This window comes from Copadichromis virginalis, linkage group LG3 (assembly GCF_057382275.1).
Source record: "Copadichromis virginalis isolate Kocher_CV1m ecotype Utaka linkage group LG3, C_Virginalis_male_GT1.1, whole genome shotgun sequence".
Taxonomy (NCBI): domain Eukaryota; kingdom Metazoa; phylum Chordata; class Actinopteri; order Cichliformes; family Cichlidae; genus Copadichromis; species Copadichromis virginalis.
The window spans coordinates 34,355,122-34,373,894 of NC_140620.1; the positions used below are offsets into that span (position 1 = coordinate 34,355,122).

Below are 18,773 nucleotides of genomic sequence, written 5' to 3' on the forward strand. Positions count from 1 at the left end.
CAAAGTTGTGTTTCTTAATGTTTACAGGCCTCCCAAATACTGCACAGACTTTTTTAATGACCTCAGTGAACTGCTGTCTGTGATCTGTGTTGATTTTGACTGTGTAATTATTGTTGGGGATTTTAACATTCATGTGGACAACCCTCAGGACAAAGGGACTAAAGACCTGAGTAACACTCTGGGCAACTTTGGGCTGACTCAGCATGTAACAGAGGCCACACATAATAGAGGACACACTCTTGACCTACTGATCTCCAAAGACCTGAGCATTTCAAAGGTTACTGTGTCTGATGTGGGCCTGTCTGATCATTACTGTGTTTTCTTTGAAAGTAAAATCTCAGCCCACACAAATATATCAACAACAGTGATCACAAAACGGTGTATAACTGAACACAGTAGTGCAATTTTTAACCAGGTCTTCCCATTAACACCTGACCTGCCCAGAGGGTCAGTCAATGAGCTCGTCAATAGCTTCAATGCTAACATGTTAAATGTAATGGACACTATTGCTCCCATTAAGGTGAAGGTTATCTCTGGAAGGAAAAAGTCTCCATGGAGAAACTCCACACTGGTGAAAAATGAAAAAAGAGAGTGTAGGAAAGCTGAGCGCAGATGGAGAAAAACAAACCTCCAGGTTCATTATGACATTTATAAAGAGAAACTTCACAATTATAATTTACAACTGAGGAATGCAAGGAGGTCCTACTTCTCTGACATCATCACTAAAAACAGCCATAATGCTCGGGTCTTATTTTCTACAGTTGACAGGCTAACAAACCCTCCTGTGTCAGTGGCAGCTGAACTTCATTCGACCATGGCCTGCAATGACTTTGCCAAATTCTTCACTGAAAAAATCCAAAAAATTAGACAAGCAATTGGTACATCAACAGCAGATCCAGGATATGTACTGTGTCCACCAAAAAACTGTTTAAACACCATGAAACAGTTTCAACCTATTAACAGCAAAGACCTGGAGGACATCTTAGGTCAACTGAACTCCTCCTCCTGCTGTTTAGATGTCCTGCCAACAAGTTTTTTCAAAAAGGTCTCAAAGACTTTAGAGTCAGACCTGTTACAGATCGTCAACTTTTCTTTATTATCAGGTGTGTTTCCAGAATCACTAAAAACTGCTATAATCAAACCTATACTGAAAAAGGACAATCTTGACAAGACACAAATGAACAACTACAGGCCGATCTCAAATCTCCCGTTTTTAAGTAAGATCATTGAAAAAGCAGTTTCTCAACAGCTCAGTTACTTCTTAAAACAGAATAATTGCTACGATGCCTTCCAGTCAGGTTTTAGACAGAACCACAGCACTGAAACTGCTCTGACCAAAGTGTTTAATGACATATGTCTGAATACAGACAGTGGAAAAATGTCAGTCCTAGTTTTACTGGATCTCAGTGCAGCATTTGATACAGTTGACCACAACATATTACTCAAACGACTGGAGAACTGGACAGGTCTTTCAGGAACTGTACTAAACTGGTTCAAAACATACTTAGAAAACAGGAAATACTTTGTATCAATAGGTAACTTCACATCTGAGCAGACAAGTATCACATGTGGAGTTCCCCAAGGTTCCATCTTGGGACCCCTTCTGTTTAACATCTACATGCTCCCACTGGCACAGATTATAAACAACAACAAAATAAACTATCACAGCTATGCAGATGACACACAAATATATATCACAATGTCACCAGGAGACCGAGGCCCTGTACAGGCTCTTAGTAAATGCATTGAGGAAATCAATGACTGGTTGTGCCACAATTTTCTCCAGCTAAACAAAAACAAAACTGAGGTAATAGTCTTTGGCGCCAAAGAAAAACGATTACAGGTCACCAGAGAACTTCAATCTATACATCTAAAAACCACAAACCAGGCGAGAAATTTGGGTGTAGTGATGGATGCAGACCTAAACTTAGAAAAACACATTAAGACAATAACAAAGTCAGCTTACTATCACCTCAAGAATATATCAAGGATAAAAGATCTGATGTCTCAACAGGACCTGGAAAAACTAGTCCATGCATTCATCTTTAGTAGGCTTGATTACTGTAACAGCATCTTTACAGGTCTACCTAAAAAATCAGTCAGACAACTACAGCTCATTCAGAACTCTGCTGCTCGAGTCCTCACTAAGACCAAAAAAGTGGACCACATCAGTCCAGCTCTGAGGTCCTTACACTGGCTGCCTGTCCGTCAGAGGATAGACTTTAAAGTTCTGATGCTGGCCTATAAAGCTCTGAATGGTTTAGGACCAAAATACATCAATGACCTCCTGACCCAGTATGAACCTTCCAGATCCCTCAGGTCATCTGGATCCGGTCTTTTATCAGTTCCCAGAGTCAGAACCAGACACGGAGAAGCTGCATTCAGCTTTTATGCTCCTTATATCTGGAACAAACTCCCAGAAAGCCTCAGATCAGCTGAAACACTCAGTTTATTTAAATCCAGGTTGAAGACTCACCTGTTCTCAGTTGCGTTTGAATAAAACACCAAATCCACACTTTAAGCTTAAATTTCAAAACTTACATTTAACTACTGATTTTATCTACTGTTCTGATTTTATCTGTTTTGATTTTATATACTGTTTTGTTTGTTTGTTTGTTAATTAGTTAGTTAGTTTATTTGCTTGTTTTAATCAATTTTAAATCATGCTTTTTATTTGTTCTTGTTTCTAATGTCTCTGTAAAGCACTTTGAATCACCTTGTTGTTGAATTGTGCTATACAAATAAACTTGCCTTGCCTTGCCTTGCCTTCCACTGTGACAGTAATAACAAGTCTGCGAGGTTGATCTTGAGTGTATTGAGTGCATTTTATAAAGCCTAATTAAAATCCAGATTCAGGGCTGAAGAGAAGAAAGTGTGGCCAAATGAGGACTTTGAGCTTATACGTGGCATGCAAATACTTTGATTATCTGGCTCACACCGCGACCTTGCATTACAACCTAAATCGACATCCTGCTACACCACATCAGATTTTGTGCGCTGCAGATGTACAGCAAATTATAGTGATAACGGCAGGGAAAGAGATCAGAATATTAGAGATTAAATGAGTCAAAACCTGTAGTTCACAGAGGGGCTTCGATTGCAAAAAAACAGAGAACAAAAAAACTGTCCTTAGATATTAGCGCATCTTCCTGGAAACGATGAGTAAAATCGAGAACGAGAGCGACGTAGAAGTAGAGTACACTGGCAGTCAGTGTGACTGTACTGGAAGGATGTGGCTTCCCTTCTAAAAACAGCACATCTTATTTTTACACAGCTGTGTGTGTGTGTGTGTGTGTGTGTGTGTGTGTGTGTGTGATGTTCGTAACAGAGGAAGACTGTTTTCATTATGAAAGAAAGGTACAAAGTGAGACACAGGTGCAACATGATAGACTGACATAGATGTAGTAGATAGATAAATTGATTGATATGATTGGATGCTTCTGTTTTAAATTGTTTACGGAATGGAGGAAAAAGACGATGAAATTCATTTATTTTCTATTTCTGCTTTGGTTGTTGCTCGTAAATCCCCCTCATCTTCTTTTTGTCTTTTCTTGCTTCTCACCTTGGCTCTCACTCCTCAGTTTATACATCGCTGCAGTACTTTAGTCCATATGAGTGACTCACATGGACTAAAGTAGAGAAATTGGTTTAAAAGTGATATGAGTTAGACAAGTAAACAAAAGCATGTGTGAGAATTTTTGCACGGTTATGATAGAAATGCACTGCATGTAAGCTATACTGCTGATAATGATGACAGTCATAACACAAAGTTGAGGGTTAGCCTTATAAGTTGTGTTTTGGCTAAAAAAAATACCAGTTCAATGGTAAAAAGATTGTTTACGAGCAGTAAACCCGAGCGAGCTTCCTGCAGGAGCGTTCATTTGTGCTTTCGGTTTCAAGTCGCTGGGACTGAGCTGCGCCTGTGGTAGCGTTTGTGCAGCACGGTAGCTCAGTGGTTACCGCTGATTTCATACGGAGAGAGCGTCGTGGGTTCAAATTCACGTGTGGCATTGAAGGCATGAAGAGTATCACTTCATGGTTAATTAAAGTAAAAAGAAAAAACATCCCAAGTGTCATAGCGATGTGCCAGCAAAATTCAAGCTAGCAAGCAGCGTACGTTTTTTAAATGTTTGAACTATACTTAAGGCTGACTCCAGAATCAAGTCAGTCTCCAAAGACTTCCTTGTTAAAATACCCAACTTTACGGGATTAAAAAGTCGGTTTAAACCTTTGAAAAATAGTAAATAACAATCAAAAGTAAGGTTTTAAGCTTTAAGGATAGTTACCCCACGGTGGCCAGAATGCTGTAAACGCATTCTGGTGATAGTGTATAACAGGTATAACAGGTGATAGTGTAAGTCTTTGGGTGACAGTGAATGTAAAGACAACCCCAAAGGTGCTGCTGTAAGGCTGGGCCAAACAAGTCAAACAGTCCTAGAGACCAGTCGGTGATCCCCTGGAAACCTCTGGTCACTAGTGACTTATGGATGGCACTTCTTTTATTTGTTTTTCACTGGCAGAAAAAAGCTTCCACGCTGTGCGACTGAAGCCGAAATGTCCACCATATAGTTGTAATCTCCTAAAAACGTTGGTCAACTGTGCTAAACTGCTATTTCATGGTCACAATGGATTACAAAACCAAAGGGAAGGCATGAAGTCTTGAAATGCTTTTGGCAACACAAGGTGAATTTCAGCATTTTCTTGCAAATAATGATGGTATTTTTCATTGTGTCTGCTTGCACAACCCTAACTGCTTTGCAGTTTGTAGTTTCTTAATGTGAGCACTAAATAAGGAGTTGGCCCAAGCATTTCCTGTGCAAACACTGAGCAGCTTTTCACACATGCCTCTCTTAAGCATGTTATTTTGAATACAAATATTATTTTCACTCTTGCTAATTTGACTGCATGAGTTAACACATGCAGGAAAAGACCCAAGACCTTTACAAGGGTTCAGCGCTGGGTGAAATCGAGAGGGTATAAATAAAACCCAGTCGGTCTCTCAAAGGAGCTTGCCTCCTTTTCTCCATTTACGTTGAGCGCACACAGGCTAGAATATTCATCCCACTGACTTTCTCCTCATATAAGGTAAACTCCGATTTTTCCAGTTGGAGGCTTGCAGGACACGGCTGAAGGAAGGCGGCCAGTGCGTTGGTACTTTCTATGCAAAGACCTGTGTTCATAATCAAGTATTTGGGTTTACACTCATAGACATAGACAGTTAGGGTCTTTTTTGGTGGTCGGGCCCCTGCTGCTGACTATGAGGGGAAAATGTGTGTGTTATGACCAAATAAGCTGTCAGGGCCAATCCATCGTTAAGTCTGACGTCACTAGCCGTGTCTGGGCCTAAACTCCGCTGCAGGTCCATATATCAAACAATCACTATGGCATTACTGAGGGTTGAAAAACTGTCTAAAGTCTTTCATCTTTAATAAAATGATCAGCGTTCTGCTCTACCAGGTGTAACAATTGAGTTTAACATCCAGGCATCCATGAAAATGGAATTTATGACATTTAACGGAGTTAGAAGTTAGCAGGAAGTTAGCTCGCTAGCTTCTATCTAAATACAATATAGCATGTCCTGACTGCAGGGTTTTGGAAACAAATTAAAACTTACAGCTCTGTTATCACTTCCAACATAAATGAAGACAGAAAACTAAACAGCAGTGACGTTTGTAGGGTTACTGAAGTTTGGCTAGCTGGTATATAACGATGTGCTACGTGACCGCTAGCGACACAGCTATGTTAGCATAATATAAACAAAACTAACTTTTTTTCCACTCGATAAAAGTTAACGTGAGTGTTCTCGGTGGTCAGGAACAAATGTAATCGCATGGCAGGATGCTGTAAAAGGACCAAACTTCAGCCAGGAGAACAACTGAGATAATCCATCCACAATACAAGGTTAGTCATTCATATACTGCTGCATGGGTTGTGCTGTAGTTCCATCCTAAGGTTTTAAAAACTGAGCTTAAATAAATGATTAGCGGTAATAAAAGCCGAGGGAGGTCAACAGGGATCACTGACTGTTTTAGGAGCTTTTTGAGATTAAATAGAAGAAAATACATAACATTAAACATGTTAACAACACCCGGAAGTAGGATTCGTCATGTCATCACTGAACGACCGGATATCTCAGGATCTAATTGTGTTTTGTTTTTTTTTTGTCCTCAAACCACAGTTAAAAACCAAAAACAAACGAGACGTTCTTGCTTAATAAGTGACTTAAAGTAAATCAAAAATAAAGCTTTTATTTTGTCATTACTGATGAATCACGCTCCCCTCATGAAGACTTTGGAGTTTTTTGTTTACATAGGCTTCCCAACTTCCAGCTGGCGTCTGTCCGGCACACCTTAATTTAATTTAAGGACATCCAGCAAATCAACAGCATCTCAATTAGTGGAGATGGAACACTGCTGTGTGGATCCAGCCCCCCTTTGCGACTCAAGCCGATGACGCTGGCAGATTTTATCACACAAACCTCGCTTTAGTCTGGCTTTTAAAAGCTTCATTTCATTGATTGACCCTGTTGCATTTACTCTAATTGCTGATGCCTACATATATGTGATTTTCTTTTTATTTAAGTGTCCTTTTAACCTTAGCAGGCAGTGTTATTTTTTATTTTTGACCTGACACTTAGCTTAGTAGGCCGCAGAGCCTTTCCAGGTTTGGAATGAAACTTCCTCCCAAGGACATCACTGGCACAAAAAGATGAGGACAAGACGAGGTATAATCATATTAGGAAGGAGCGCTTACCCAGCCCGAAGTCGCCAATTTCACTCCATTTCCATCTCTGTCTTGTTCTCTGACTCGGCCTTTTTGGATCTCAGTGTCTTCCCTTAGTCATCAAGCTTGAGGCTGAGCCAGACACTGAATCATATTAGAGTTAGCGGTATTGGCAAGTTATCAGAAAGACAAATATACCCCAAGTTTCTCTCCATCTTTTCCTTTTTCTCTTGACTCGTCTCAAGATTTTGAGTGTAGCTAATGCGATTTGGCCTCATGTATGTGAGCAGATACATGTACTCAAGACACTCCTAAAGTGTTGACATGCACCGAGAGTTGTACCAGGAAATAAAAAACACATCAGGGTCATGGGAGCTTTTAAAACACAAAGACCTGATTAAATATCTCTAACAATGGAGAGGACAAATAAAGAGAGTAAAAGAAGAGCGAGAAGGGGTGATGGAAAGGAGAATAGAGGAAGTGCTGAGGAATGGGTGTGTGAATAGGTGTGTTTACTGGGTGTTATGGTGTGTGTCTGCTTACTCCAGACTCCTTTTGTATTTAAAGTAGGTCTGTGTTTGTGTGTGTGTGTAAGGCTAAAAATAAATTGTCAGGCAGGACCGTCTCCTGGAATTTCATCTTTAACACCGAAACAAAGCAGTGTCCCACATAACCCCTGCATGTGCATGCACCACACACACCTCAGTGTTGTAAATCTGCAGGTGAAGGCACAGAAAGATTGCGGCCTGGGAATCCAGCCTGCGTGTGGCTTCCTGAATATGTCTGCCGTGGAAGTGCGTATGCAAATGAATGCGCATACATGTAAATGTCAGCATGATTTACCCCACATCCTCATACCGTGTATATAAATAGCAGCAGAACAAACAATATGGGAAGGGTGCATTAACGCCACTGTGTCATGGTTTTAGGAGGGAGTTTATCACTGTCCCTTAAATTAAATAAACTGGGCAGTGGATTTGTTACTGCTCAGATTTAAAACCACGTTTCCCATGAACACGTGTGGGTCCTTTCACAATAAAGTAAGGCATTTGTTGGTTCACGTTTTTACCCCTCGGCTGTTAAAAGCTGACGAGGGTGTTGTCACCACCTGGCAATGACCCCAAGTTTGTGAATATTCAATTAAATTCAAGTTTATTTATAGCACAGCAACAGTTGCCTGAAGGTGCTTTATACCATAACGTAAAGACCCTACAATAATACAGAGAAAACCCCCAAAATCAATCCACCCTCTATGAGCAAGCACTTGGCGACAGTGGGAGGGAAAAACTTCCTTTTAACAGGAATTCTACCTCAACAATAACCTTTAGTTAGCCTGCAGGCTGAGACTATAAGGCCTGAAACACATTTAAAAAATGGCATTATCTTGTTCACAGTAAACAAAGCAACATCTGAGACTAAAGACGTAACCGGTTACGACTTACAGTAGCACTTTTTTTGTATTTCATGCATGTCTGTGCAACATGTCTGCAGATGAATGAGTAAACGTGTGCACATGATAAGATCAGCAGCGTGTTGTTGTGGCTGAAGCGCAGGATTCCCTTCAGTCTGACAAATAGAAGCAGGAATCTGAGACACAGATGGAGCGCTGGGGCTCCTGCTTCTGTGAAAAGCCACACACACACACACACACACACACACACGTTTGTCATGCTTTCTGCACCACCACTAACCACTCAGCGAACTCTTTGCTGAAAGTCTATTTTTGTCATCCTGTGTCTATGTTTGAGAAACCGAGCTTATTCTAGAATCACGCTCTTTACTGTATTTGGTAAATCCCCGACCGTTCTGTCTCGCTTTGTTTATGCATCAAGTTCCTGTTTTTCTTTTATTTCTTTTTCTTTTTTTTCTGCTTCTGTCTTTTGGCCTTTTTCTTTGTTGTGTTCCTTTTTTTGCCTGTTGTTACTTTTTTTTCTCTCGTTTCATTTCCGTTCTTTGTTTTTCTTTCTTCTTTCATTTGCTCTTCCTGACTCTTCTTTTCTTTTTATTCACTTTCTTGCTTTTAAAAAATGCTTTTTTTAATCCCTTTTGCAGGCGTCCTTATTTTCATTTTTGCAGAGGTCTGTCAGTCCGAGCGTACAGCCATGCTGCGCCGCAATCTGGCGCTCGTCACACGAACACGCAGGGATACACACTTTAAGCGCAGCGTCGCACGAACGCCCACGCACGCTCCCACCCCCACCTGTCGTGCAGGCGAGAGAGGGGAAGAGACCTTGTTTTTACCGCAAAGAAGCAAAGTTCAGTGCATGTATCAAAGAAAGGAAAGTCTTTTCTTTGACTTTTGTTTTCTTCCTTTCTTCTAATAGGGTCGAGCACAGCTCTTCTTCTTCTTGTGTCACACCAACGTTTAGCCAGCGTGGCTTGATTTTCCAAAACTTTCGCTACACAATATATTTTCGACACGATAAACGTCTCAGACTTGAATGTTTGTGTTGCTATTTTAAGCTTTCTTGCAGGGCGATGTTAAAGCAAGACGTCTCACCAGGCCGCCGTGTTGAAATGAACATGAGTAACACGTCTAAGTGTAAAAACATCTGATAACAACAAAAAAACATTAAATAAGAAGGAAAGGTTGTTTGAATCTGCCTTTAGAGACACAAAGTTAAAGTTCAGAGGACGACAAAGGCTGTAGATGTCTTCTTTAAGGTGTTAAACTAGTTGATAAGTTTGTTGTGTAACTTTAGTCAAACGACTGTTCATACAGCTAAAAATTCATAAGATGAGTCAAATATAGACTGCTTTCAGACAAACTCTGACATTTTTCCCTTCACTTGGTTTCTTTTCATACTGAGAAAATTACAGGGAGACCAAAATGTGTCACTACAAACCACGTGAGAATGTTGAGTCAGCTTACTGGTCAGATGTTTCTGGTGCTGGAGGAACAAAAGTAAATACTGTGCTCTGGACTTTGACCACCTTGACCCTTTCTCCTTTGCTTCCGTTTTCTTACTTGTACCTGTATACAGATTCGATCTGCAGTAAATGAGTCATGTATCGTGTCTTTGTTCTGGCTCCTTCCTCTCACCCCCAACCTGTTGCAACAGATGGTCGCCCCCTCCCTGAGGTTTCTTCTTGTTAAAAGGGAGTTTTTCTTTCCCACTGTCGCCAAAGTGTCTGATCATAGGGGGTCATCTGATTGTTGGGGTTTTCTCTGTATTATTGTAGGGTCTTTACGTTATGATATAAAGCACCTTCAGGCAACTGTTGCTGTGATTTGATACTATATTAATAGAACTGAACTAAAAATTAAATTGAACATTCTCATATGCACATTTTCAAAACAAACATGGACAACAGACATTAAGAATACAACAAAATTACAAAATGCTTAAGTTATGATAAAGAACTCATCCAATGTCAGGATTGTGGCATATCATATCATATATCATGTAAATGATGGGGCTGGATCAGGTGACCCTGAATCCTCCCTTAGTTATGCTAGACTGCTAGGGGCTTCCCATGATGCACTGAGGGTTTCTTCTTCACTCACCTTTGTTCACCTGGCTGTTTTAGCGCTATAGAAGAACCAGTCCATATACCATTTGCCATATACAAGTAAAAATGGAGGCCTTTTAAAGCATATTTTATGGCTTTTTGTATGACAGTGCTAGTGTAGTTTGCTTCTTCTGCTGATTTTTTACTTTTACTGATCATTGGCACTAAATACAGTAGAGTGAGAGTCACCTAGGCAACTGGAGCCAGAGTGCAATTAAATTTTCACTTCAGCTCATTTGTATTTATATAGCACCAAATCAGGTTAACAGTCACCTCAAAGCACTTTAAATTGCAAAGTAAAGACCCAAGAATATCAGAAAGAAATCCCACCAATCACACGACCGCCTGTGAGCAAGCATTTGGCAACAGTGGGAAAGAAAAACTCCCTTTTAACGGGAAGAAACCTCCGGCCGAGCCAGGCTCAGGGCTCTCTGCCCTGACTGGTGGGGTGAGGGGAAAGAGAAGACAGCAGTAGTGGTGTCAAAATATGAACGAAGAAGAAACAGTGCAGCATGGGAAGTCCGCAGAGACCTATTTCAGCATAACGGAGAGTTCAGGGTCACCGGATAAGTCTAAACTTAAAAGTAGAGATGGTGTTCGTTAGCTGAATCCAAACTGGGAGCTGGTTCCAGAGTAGTGAGGCCTGAAAGATGACGGTGCTGTCTCCCATTCTACTTTTAAACACCCTCGGGACCACAAACAAGCCTGCAGTCTGAGGCAAAGTGCTGTGTTGCCCCAAAATGTGTTTTTAGCCAAATCTGGCAGTGCTTTTCCTAAAGACTCTGAAGTCCAAATGAATTCTGACCTGACTTTTTAAGCTGAGACTTGCATATGTGATTTAGTGCACATGTGCAAGTGAGTTTGAGTCACTTTTGCTTGCCCCCAAAAAAGCTAGTAGTAAAGTCGTATCATATTCCTTTACTGAAAAACAGTTCTTTATGTAAGCGCCTCAGCATCAAACTCCACCCACATCATTCAAACGTCCACGTGAGGCAGCCGAAGCCAAACAAAGGGATTTTCAGCCCAGATAGGGAGGACCTCAGAAACGCACAGTAGTTTGATCATGCTACATTTGAATGCAGTAAAAAGAAATTGTCTCACAGCATCAACTGTTTTTGCATATGTTACGTAGAGCAAGCATCACTTCCCTCTCTGGTTACACAACGTGTTTCCAATTGCACGATGCCACCGTGAAAAGGCGAAATCATCGCTGTTGTGTGCAGCAGCCGCCCACCCGCCTAAACGCATAGAGCCAGAACCCGCCTACGTATTAAAGCATACTGTAATCCTTGGCTTTTTGCACCTCCACTACCAGGGCCGAGAAACCACCTGAGCAAGCTTAAGCAGAGAGAGATAAAGAAAACAGTAGCGTCAATAAGGGTGTATCCGGCACTGTGTTTGGGTTTCATAATCACACACTCGAGGAGCGAGGAGTGGCTCTTTTCTTACTTCCAAGTGTCCGAAAAAAGACCACAGGCGCTGGTATTGATTTTACTTGAAAGCCAGAGGAATTTCTGTCGTAGCCGCAAGCCGTGCACTCAAATGGATATAATAAAAGCAGGGACACACACACACACATACACATAAGGGCCCGTCTCCATTTTTAGAGCCTCCTCTGGGAAACGTAGTCTATATTTAGGAGGTCAATTTGTTAAACAAATACAGCGTCAGCGTGTTGGAAGACTGTCAAAACACACAGGCCATGTGCTTCCATCAGCGTGTGTTTATGTGTGTGGATTTATCGTCTCGCGCATGCAGACCGAGGCTATTTTAACTTCACATTTTATGTAAACAGCGAGCCTCAACGTGATGGAGGTGATGGAGGGAAGAGGGGGGCAAAGGTGAGCTGGTGCTGTAGTGGAATTTTTTTTTTTTTTAAAAGAAAAGAAAATGAGGGGGTTGGGTGGTGTTGGTGGAGTTCAGTTTCATTAGCATGACAGATAGGTGAGGGGAGAGAAGTCCTCTTGAAACGGCGCACTTTCACATGAACGTGTGTGTGTTTTGCAATAGCGGTTGCTCTGCGTGTCTAAATCCATCACGTGCAGCTTGTCCTCACCAGTTCGGTGTTTCGACACTTTGTGCAGTCAGTTTGCCAACCTGATCGAAGGGCTTTGTTGAGTAATGTTTCTGCCTGCTTGGATTTCGTGGTGAAACCACATATATGTAAATGTCTTATGCTGCTTCCTTTTACTTTGACATTTTTGTTGTTTTACCCTGGGGTATGGTAAAGAGAGGACCACGTGATGGACAGCTGAAACCTGATAACTGGATGGACGCATGGATGTTTGAGAGATTAAGCCAGATAGTAGTTAAATTGCAGGAATGTCTTAAAGACCTGGATGACCTCTAACTTTCTGCTTCTTAATTCAGATAAAACTGAGGTTATTGTACTCGGCCCTGAAAATCTTAGAAATATGGTATCTAACCAGATTCTTACTCTGGATGGCATTACCTTGGCCTCCAGTAACGCTGTGAGGAACCTTGGAGTCATTTTTGACCAGGACATGTCCTTCAACGCACATATTAAACAAATATGTAAGACTGCGTTCTTCCATTTGCGCAACATCTCTAAAATTAGAAATATCCTGTCTCAGAGTGACGCTGAAAAACTAGTTCATGCATTTATTACTTCCAGGCTGGACTACTGTAATTCATTATTATCAGGATGTCCTAAAAGTCCCTGAAAAGCCAGTTGATCCAAAATGCTGCAGCAAGAGTCCTGACAGGGACTAGAAAGAGAGAGCAGATTTCTCCCATACTGGCTTGTCTTTATTGGCTCCCTGTTAAATCCAGAATCTAATTTAAAATCCTTCCATCTGATCTTAAATACCTCACATCACCGTATCATCCCAGTAGAGCACTTCACTTTCAGACTGCGAGCTTGCTTGTTGTTCCTAGAGTATTTAAAAGTAGAACTGGAGGCAGAGCCTTCAACTTCCTGTTAAAAGGGAGTTTTTCCTGATTTGGAGCTATATAAATAATCCGAATTGGGATGAGATGTCAGCTTTAGTTTCAGGGAACATCATGTGATCCAGCCTCGTCTTATCCTTTCACCTGGCCTCTGTATCACCCCATCGTCCAAACCAACCTCTCTAACTTTGTCTTTAACCCTGAGCTGTCCCTCTGTTGTACTCATTTCTAATCCTGTCCCTTCTGGTCAGTCCCAACATCTTCAGCCTCCTGTCTTTTTGTCAGTGCCACTGTCTGCAGCCCACACATCACAGCAGGTCTCACTACAATCTTGTAAGCCTTCTTTGCACTCTTGCTGCTATCCGTCTTCACCCTGCCTGCACTCTCTGCCTCCCCTCTGCTGCTGTCCGTTGCTTCAGATGGTTGACCTCAGGTATTTAAACACACATACCTTCACTCCCCCTGCTCCCTGCGGCTTCACTGTTACATCTGTCTCTCTGTCATTCATGCACAGATGCAGCTTTTGTTAGTATGAAGTTGAGCAATGAGAGCAACCAGTGGTCATACCAGGTCCAATGCTAACCGTGTCTTACCATTACTCACAAGGTGTCCTTTGTCACCAGTGACTCGGGTGTCCACTACAAAGCTCACATTGTAGGTCAGGAGGTGTTTTGCTCTTTGTTCTGCTTTAAAAAAAAAAAGGTATTTACTCAGTTTTCACTTTTACTCTCACTCTGTTTTTTCAGTGTAATGATATGGCAATTATCCAGCTAGTCTGTTGAAAGTTACAATCAGCAATTAACAGACTACTTTATGAAAGTTAATGTCCCTTCTTGCGGCACCATCCTGTTTCATTTTTCATCCGTTTGCACCTTGCCACATAACTTTGCCACAAAAAGAAGGAAAAGGCGTCATGACCTTTACAGTTTTATTCTAACTTGTTAAAATCAGGACACTGATACATCTTCATCAGTGCAGTGTCGGTAAATTGGATGTGTACTATGAGCTTGTGTCAGATTTAAGAGGTGATCGACTGCTTGCCTCATAAAGGGAGAATTAAACCGCAGGAACTGAGGTGACCTTGTTCCCTGCTCCTCTCCTCCACGCCTCGTTTTGGCAGGTTTTGTATTGTGATGGATGGAGCAGACCTCTGCATGTCTAGACCACATAATCAGCTTTTTTTTTTTTTTTTCATGGTGATGGCTTTGACGTGGTGCTCCATCCTGCACACTCTGGTGGTCTAAACGGCTTAACCTAGAAGACCAGTGGCACTATCGGCATTTTGAGCTCTGTGGTGACAACTCTCTGGAGATTTGATCAACTTCTCTTTGTTAGTGGGAATTTTACTGTTTCTGAAGACAGTCATATTATATGAACTAGAAAGGTGAAAAAAGTGAAGAGCGTTGATTGATAGCTTTGAACATATTACTGTCTAAAAAAATGGTTTAGATTATTAGTAGCAGTACCCTAAAAAAACTTTCTGACAATGCTCTATTTTCTAAGCTTCCAGGTGATTATTTTAAACCCAAGCCATCATCTTCATGTGTATCAGATGCTAGCCAGCTAAAATACTTTACTTAGCATGTGTACATTAGCACAGTAGGCTAATTCTGAGTGCAGCTCTACCTCTTTTATTTGCTAGCCAGCTAAAACCTTTATTGCACCCGAAATCTCCAGCAAATGCTCTAATTCAGTCATTCCCAAAGTCACTTTAAAAACCAGAAAATCCCACAGGGCCCACCCAATCGTAAATCTTCACTCTAGTGAAAGAGAAAGTAATGCATGTTCTTAAAAGGCTGTTAGCTATAAATTGCTAATGCTACCCAGTCATATGCAAAGTGTTAAGGGCAATGTGTGAAAAACCTGCCACTGGGACACAGACACGATTACCAGTTTCAGTTCACTTTTTGTTTGAATACATAAACTTATATTACTACGTAACTGTACTAACTTATTACTGTGGCCCGCCTGCAGAACCTTCACAGGCCACCAGGGGGCCCACACTTTGGTAATCACTGAACTAGACAAATCAGTTGGTGGGGAAAAAAATCCCACAAAGTGACCTTCTGACCTCCAGTGTGCACTTTGTAGTGGACGGCTATCTATAACATGGCCAAAGGGCGTTAAGTTACACACAGGATGGCAATGCACTGGTTACTTTTGTGGTTTGACTTCAGCTGTCCACTGCTGCTCGTTACCAGAGGGATTTACACGTCATGAAACATAGCTGAGCTCTGAGATCATAATATTTCAGCTGTATTGAAAATTTCAGCTATTATGCATGAAAGGGATGATTACAGTTATGTCCCCTATAGCTACTCCAATCTAGTAACCACAGCTGAAAGTGAAGTTTGAGCCAAGTTGTTGTAAGTTATTCAGCTGCATTCAAATTTAGCTCCCTGGTCATCAGTTTTACAGCTATGCTGTGATAAAGCGAAATATGCAACAAGTATGAAGTTTGATTTTTTTTCTTGTGGTGATAGATGAAAAGATCCACAATCAAAGCAAATAAGGAATGAAAGGTGGCCTCACAAATCTTAAAATGAGACGAGTAGATGAAGAAGAAATGTTTGTTTGATAGAGGAGAAAGTGGAGAAGATGAAAGGAGGAAAAACACTGACGGTGAGTTGTGGGAATGACTGCAGAAGGGGCGTCTTATAACACAGATGACATGAAACAATGATCCAAAACTGGCTGAAGACTGTAGGCGATTAAAAATAGGAAAGAGGCTGGAGAGCTGGAGGTGGCATGAAGAAGAAATCAGAGTGAAAAATAAAGGATGAGGAGTAGGAGGAGGTATCGATTTGGGTAGTAAACAGAAGGCCTGGATAGAGGAGGAATTGTTGAGGGGGATGAGATGGAAGCATGATATTGATCCAAGGCAAAGAATGAGAGTTAATGGAGTGAGAGGAAGAGACTGGAAGAACAAGAGCTTTAAACAGCAGGAATAAAGAAAGTAAGAGGTAGAAACAGAGCAATGTGGAAAGAAGACGAGACAGAAGGAATAGCTATGTTTAGGACTTTACTTCCACCTTTATATAAACCAAGACTGGACTCTTGCCCACAGAATATGACACGTTATTGTGTTGAATCCATGCTATAGCACTAGCGCTTTCAGATTTACACTTGCCAGCCACTTCATTAGCTACGCCTTGCAAATCCGGGCTTAGACCCTCTTTTGTCTTCAGAACTACTTCAATTTATCGTGGCACAGATTCAAGATCCTGGAAACATTCCTCTGAAAGATTTGCTGACTGAAGGCCCATGATGCAAATACATCCCCCACACCATTACAGCACCACTGGACCACTACAATTCTCAACCTACCATCCAAATGTCGTAGTCAAAATCGAGATTCATCATCTATTGTCCAATTTTAGTGAACCTCTGTGAATTGGAGCCTGAATTTCCTCATCTTAAATGACATGAGTGGTAGGTGTGGTCTTCTGCTGCTTTTCAGAGATGCTCTTCTGTCTCCTTTGGTTGCAATAAGTGGATATTTGAGCAGATAAAAGCAGTTTGGCCACTCTCCCCTTACCTTTGACATCAACAAAACATTTTCACCCAGAAAACTTCCATTCACTGGGTATTTTGTCTTTTTCAGACCATTGTTTGCAAACCCTACAGATGGTCTTGTGGGAAAATCCCAGCAGATCGTGGCTTTTTGACCATGCCAATTTCAAAGTCACTAAGGCTACGTTCACACTGCAGGTCTTAATGCTCAATTCCGATTTTTTGATCAAATCCGATTTTTTTGTCTGCTCGTTCACACTACAAATAAAATGCGACAGCAAACGTGCTCTAGTGTGAACGCTCAATGCGGACCGCATGCGCAAAAGAAGACGTCACACACAACGCGCTCTGTTTAGACCCAAAGCAAACAGTATTGTTTGACAGATGGCCCTTAATATAAAGACTTCGGATTTTACGTTGCCCAATTTTTGCTTTAAGTTATTTTGTTATTTACATAATAATGTAAATAACCTAATAATGATCCTTATTGCTGTTTTAGAGGAGCGGTGCTGCAAAGGATAGCTGCAGATTTCTGTCAGAATCTGCAGATTATACAGTACAAATAAAATGTTCACGTTTCTCCAACGTTGTCTTCCTAACAGTTTCACTGGATGGCCAGGAAGCGTTTGCGATGTCTTCTCAGGCGCTTCTCCGGAGCTGATAATTGGCGTCTGTCTTGTGTCAGTGACGTAAAAGACGGATTTAATGCGACATGACCGTTCAAACAGCAGTCGCTTTCTAAAACATCGGATATGTATCGGATTCAGGACCACATACGAAAGTGACCCAGATCGGATTCAAAAATATCGGATTTGTGCCGTTCACACTGTCATACCATGATCGGATATGGGTCGCATAGGGTCAAAAAAATCGGATTTCATGCGCTTTCGCCAGCAGTGTGAACGTAGCCTAAATTCACCTTTCTTCCTCGTTCCAATGCTCAGCTTGGGCTTCAGCAGCTCGTCTTCACCATGCACTTAGCTACTGCCATGTGACTGGCTGATTAAATATTTACATTAAAGAGCAGGTGAACTGGTTGGCGAGTGTAGATGATGCAGACTAATTGCAAATCCGCACTTGAAAATACCAGTAATAATAATAACAATATTATAGCTGGTTAGTTGCTGCTTTTGCTGATATTTCATCAATGTCTTCATATGATTTTTTTTTTTTTGCCACTTTGTCGAAGCCGCTTGTACTTGTTTTTCGTATGCACACTCCAGGGTCGTCTAACCTGTGTTCAGTAGCTATGTTTCCTTGGCTGTCAAACCTTTCTCCCTGCTCTAGTAAAGATCAGTTGATCATTGAAACCTCTTGACCAGTTATTAAAATAGACTTTGAGGTGAATTTGTGCTTTTTCCCAAAACAGATATTTCATGCTGATTTGAACACCTTAGACGCCACTATGCATCACCATCCAGTGAGTTCATGTTTTCACTTTTGTTTCTGTTACAATTCACATTGACACGGTGACTGAAATGTTTGGCTCCATAGGTAAGCTGACCTACTGAGTAACTTCTGAGAGTCCTTGCCATAGACTGTCTATAAAAGATGGACGTAGCCTCGAGTGTGAAAAGTCAGTGTTGAAAAAACGCATTATTTGTAAGGGCCTGCAGGGGGCGACTCCTTGATGAGGTTTTTGCTAGCGTCATGTATCATAAATACAGCATAGTGTACAGTTATTGAAACATGGTCCGACTGAGTATATATTAAATAATAATGCAGGGTATGCTTTGAGCCATGTCTACTTTGTGATTGACAGGTTATTATGATTTAATTCAATTCAATTTATATAAGTAGGTGACATCACAGTGGCTTCATCTATCTTTTAGACACAGTCTGTGGCCATTTTTTAAATTCCTTCATTTATTTTCTTGAAAAACCGGATGTTTAATTTTTAAATGGACACCTCAATCACTGGTTGATTTGCACCCACGTTTTTCTTGTTAAAAGCTTCTACGGGTTTCAGGTCTGCTGATCATATCTCTCCTGTGGTTTGACAGGAATGCATATACATCATTACCATCTCTCTTTTTTCACACGAACAAATGCACACACACAATCACTATATCTGATCTCTAGGCCGTTGAAACTTTTAGGAAGGAGAGAGAAAC

At 41.2% G+C, this 18,773-nt stretch overlaps 1 protein-coding gene across 3 annotated transcripts in view; it reads left to right on the forward strand.

Moving 5' to 3' along the window:
• LOC146714302 (diacylglycerol kinase delta) overlaps window positions 1-18,773 on the forward strand; it is a 98,817-nt gene that overhangs the window by 27,567 nt on the left and 52,477 nt on the right. Inside the window, exon 4 of one of the 3 annotated variants that reach the window (XM_085450764.1) lies at window positions 18,029-18,079. The exons of the other annotated variants lie outside the window; for them this stretch is intronic. Within the exon in view, the coding sequence (XP_085306890.1) occupies window positions 18,029-18,079 (51 nt within the window). The remainder of the gene's footprint in view (window positions 1-18,028; window positions 18,080-18,773) is intronic. 3 annotated transcript variants of the gene reach the window in all.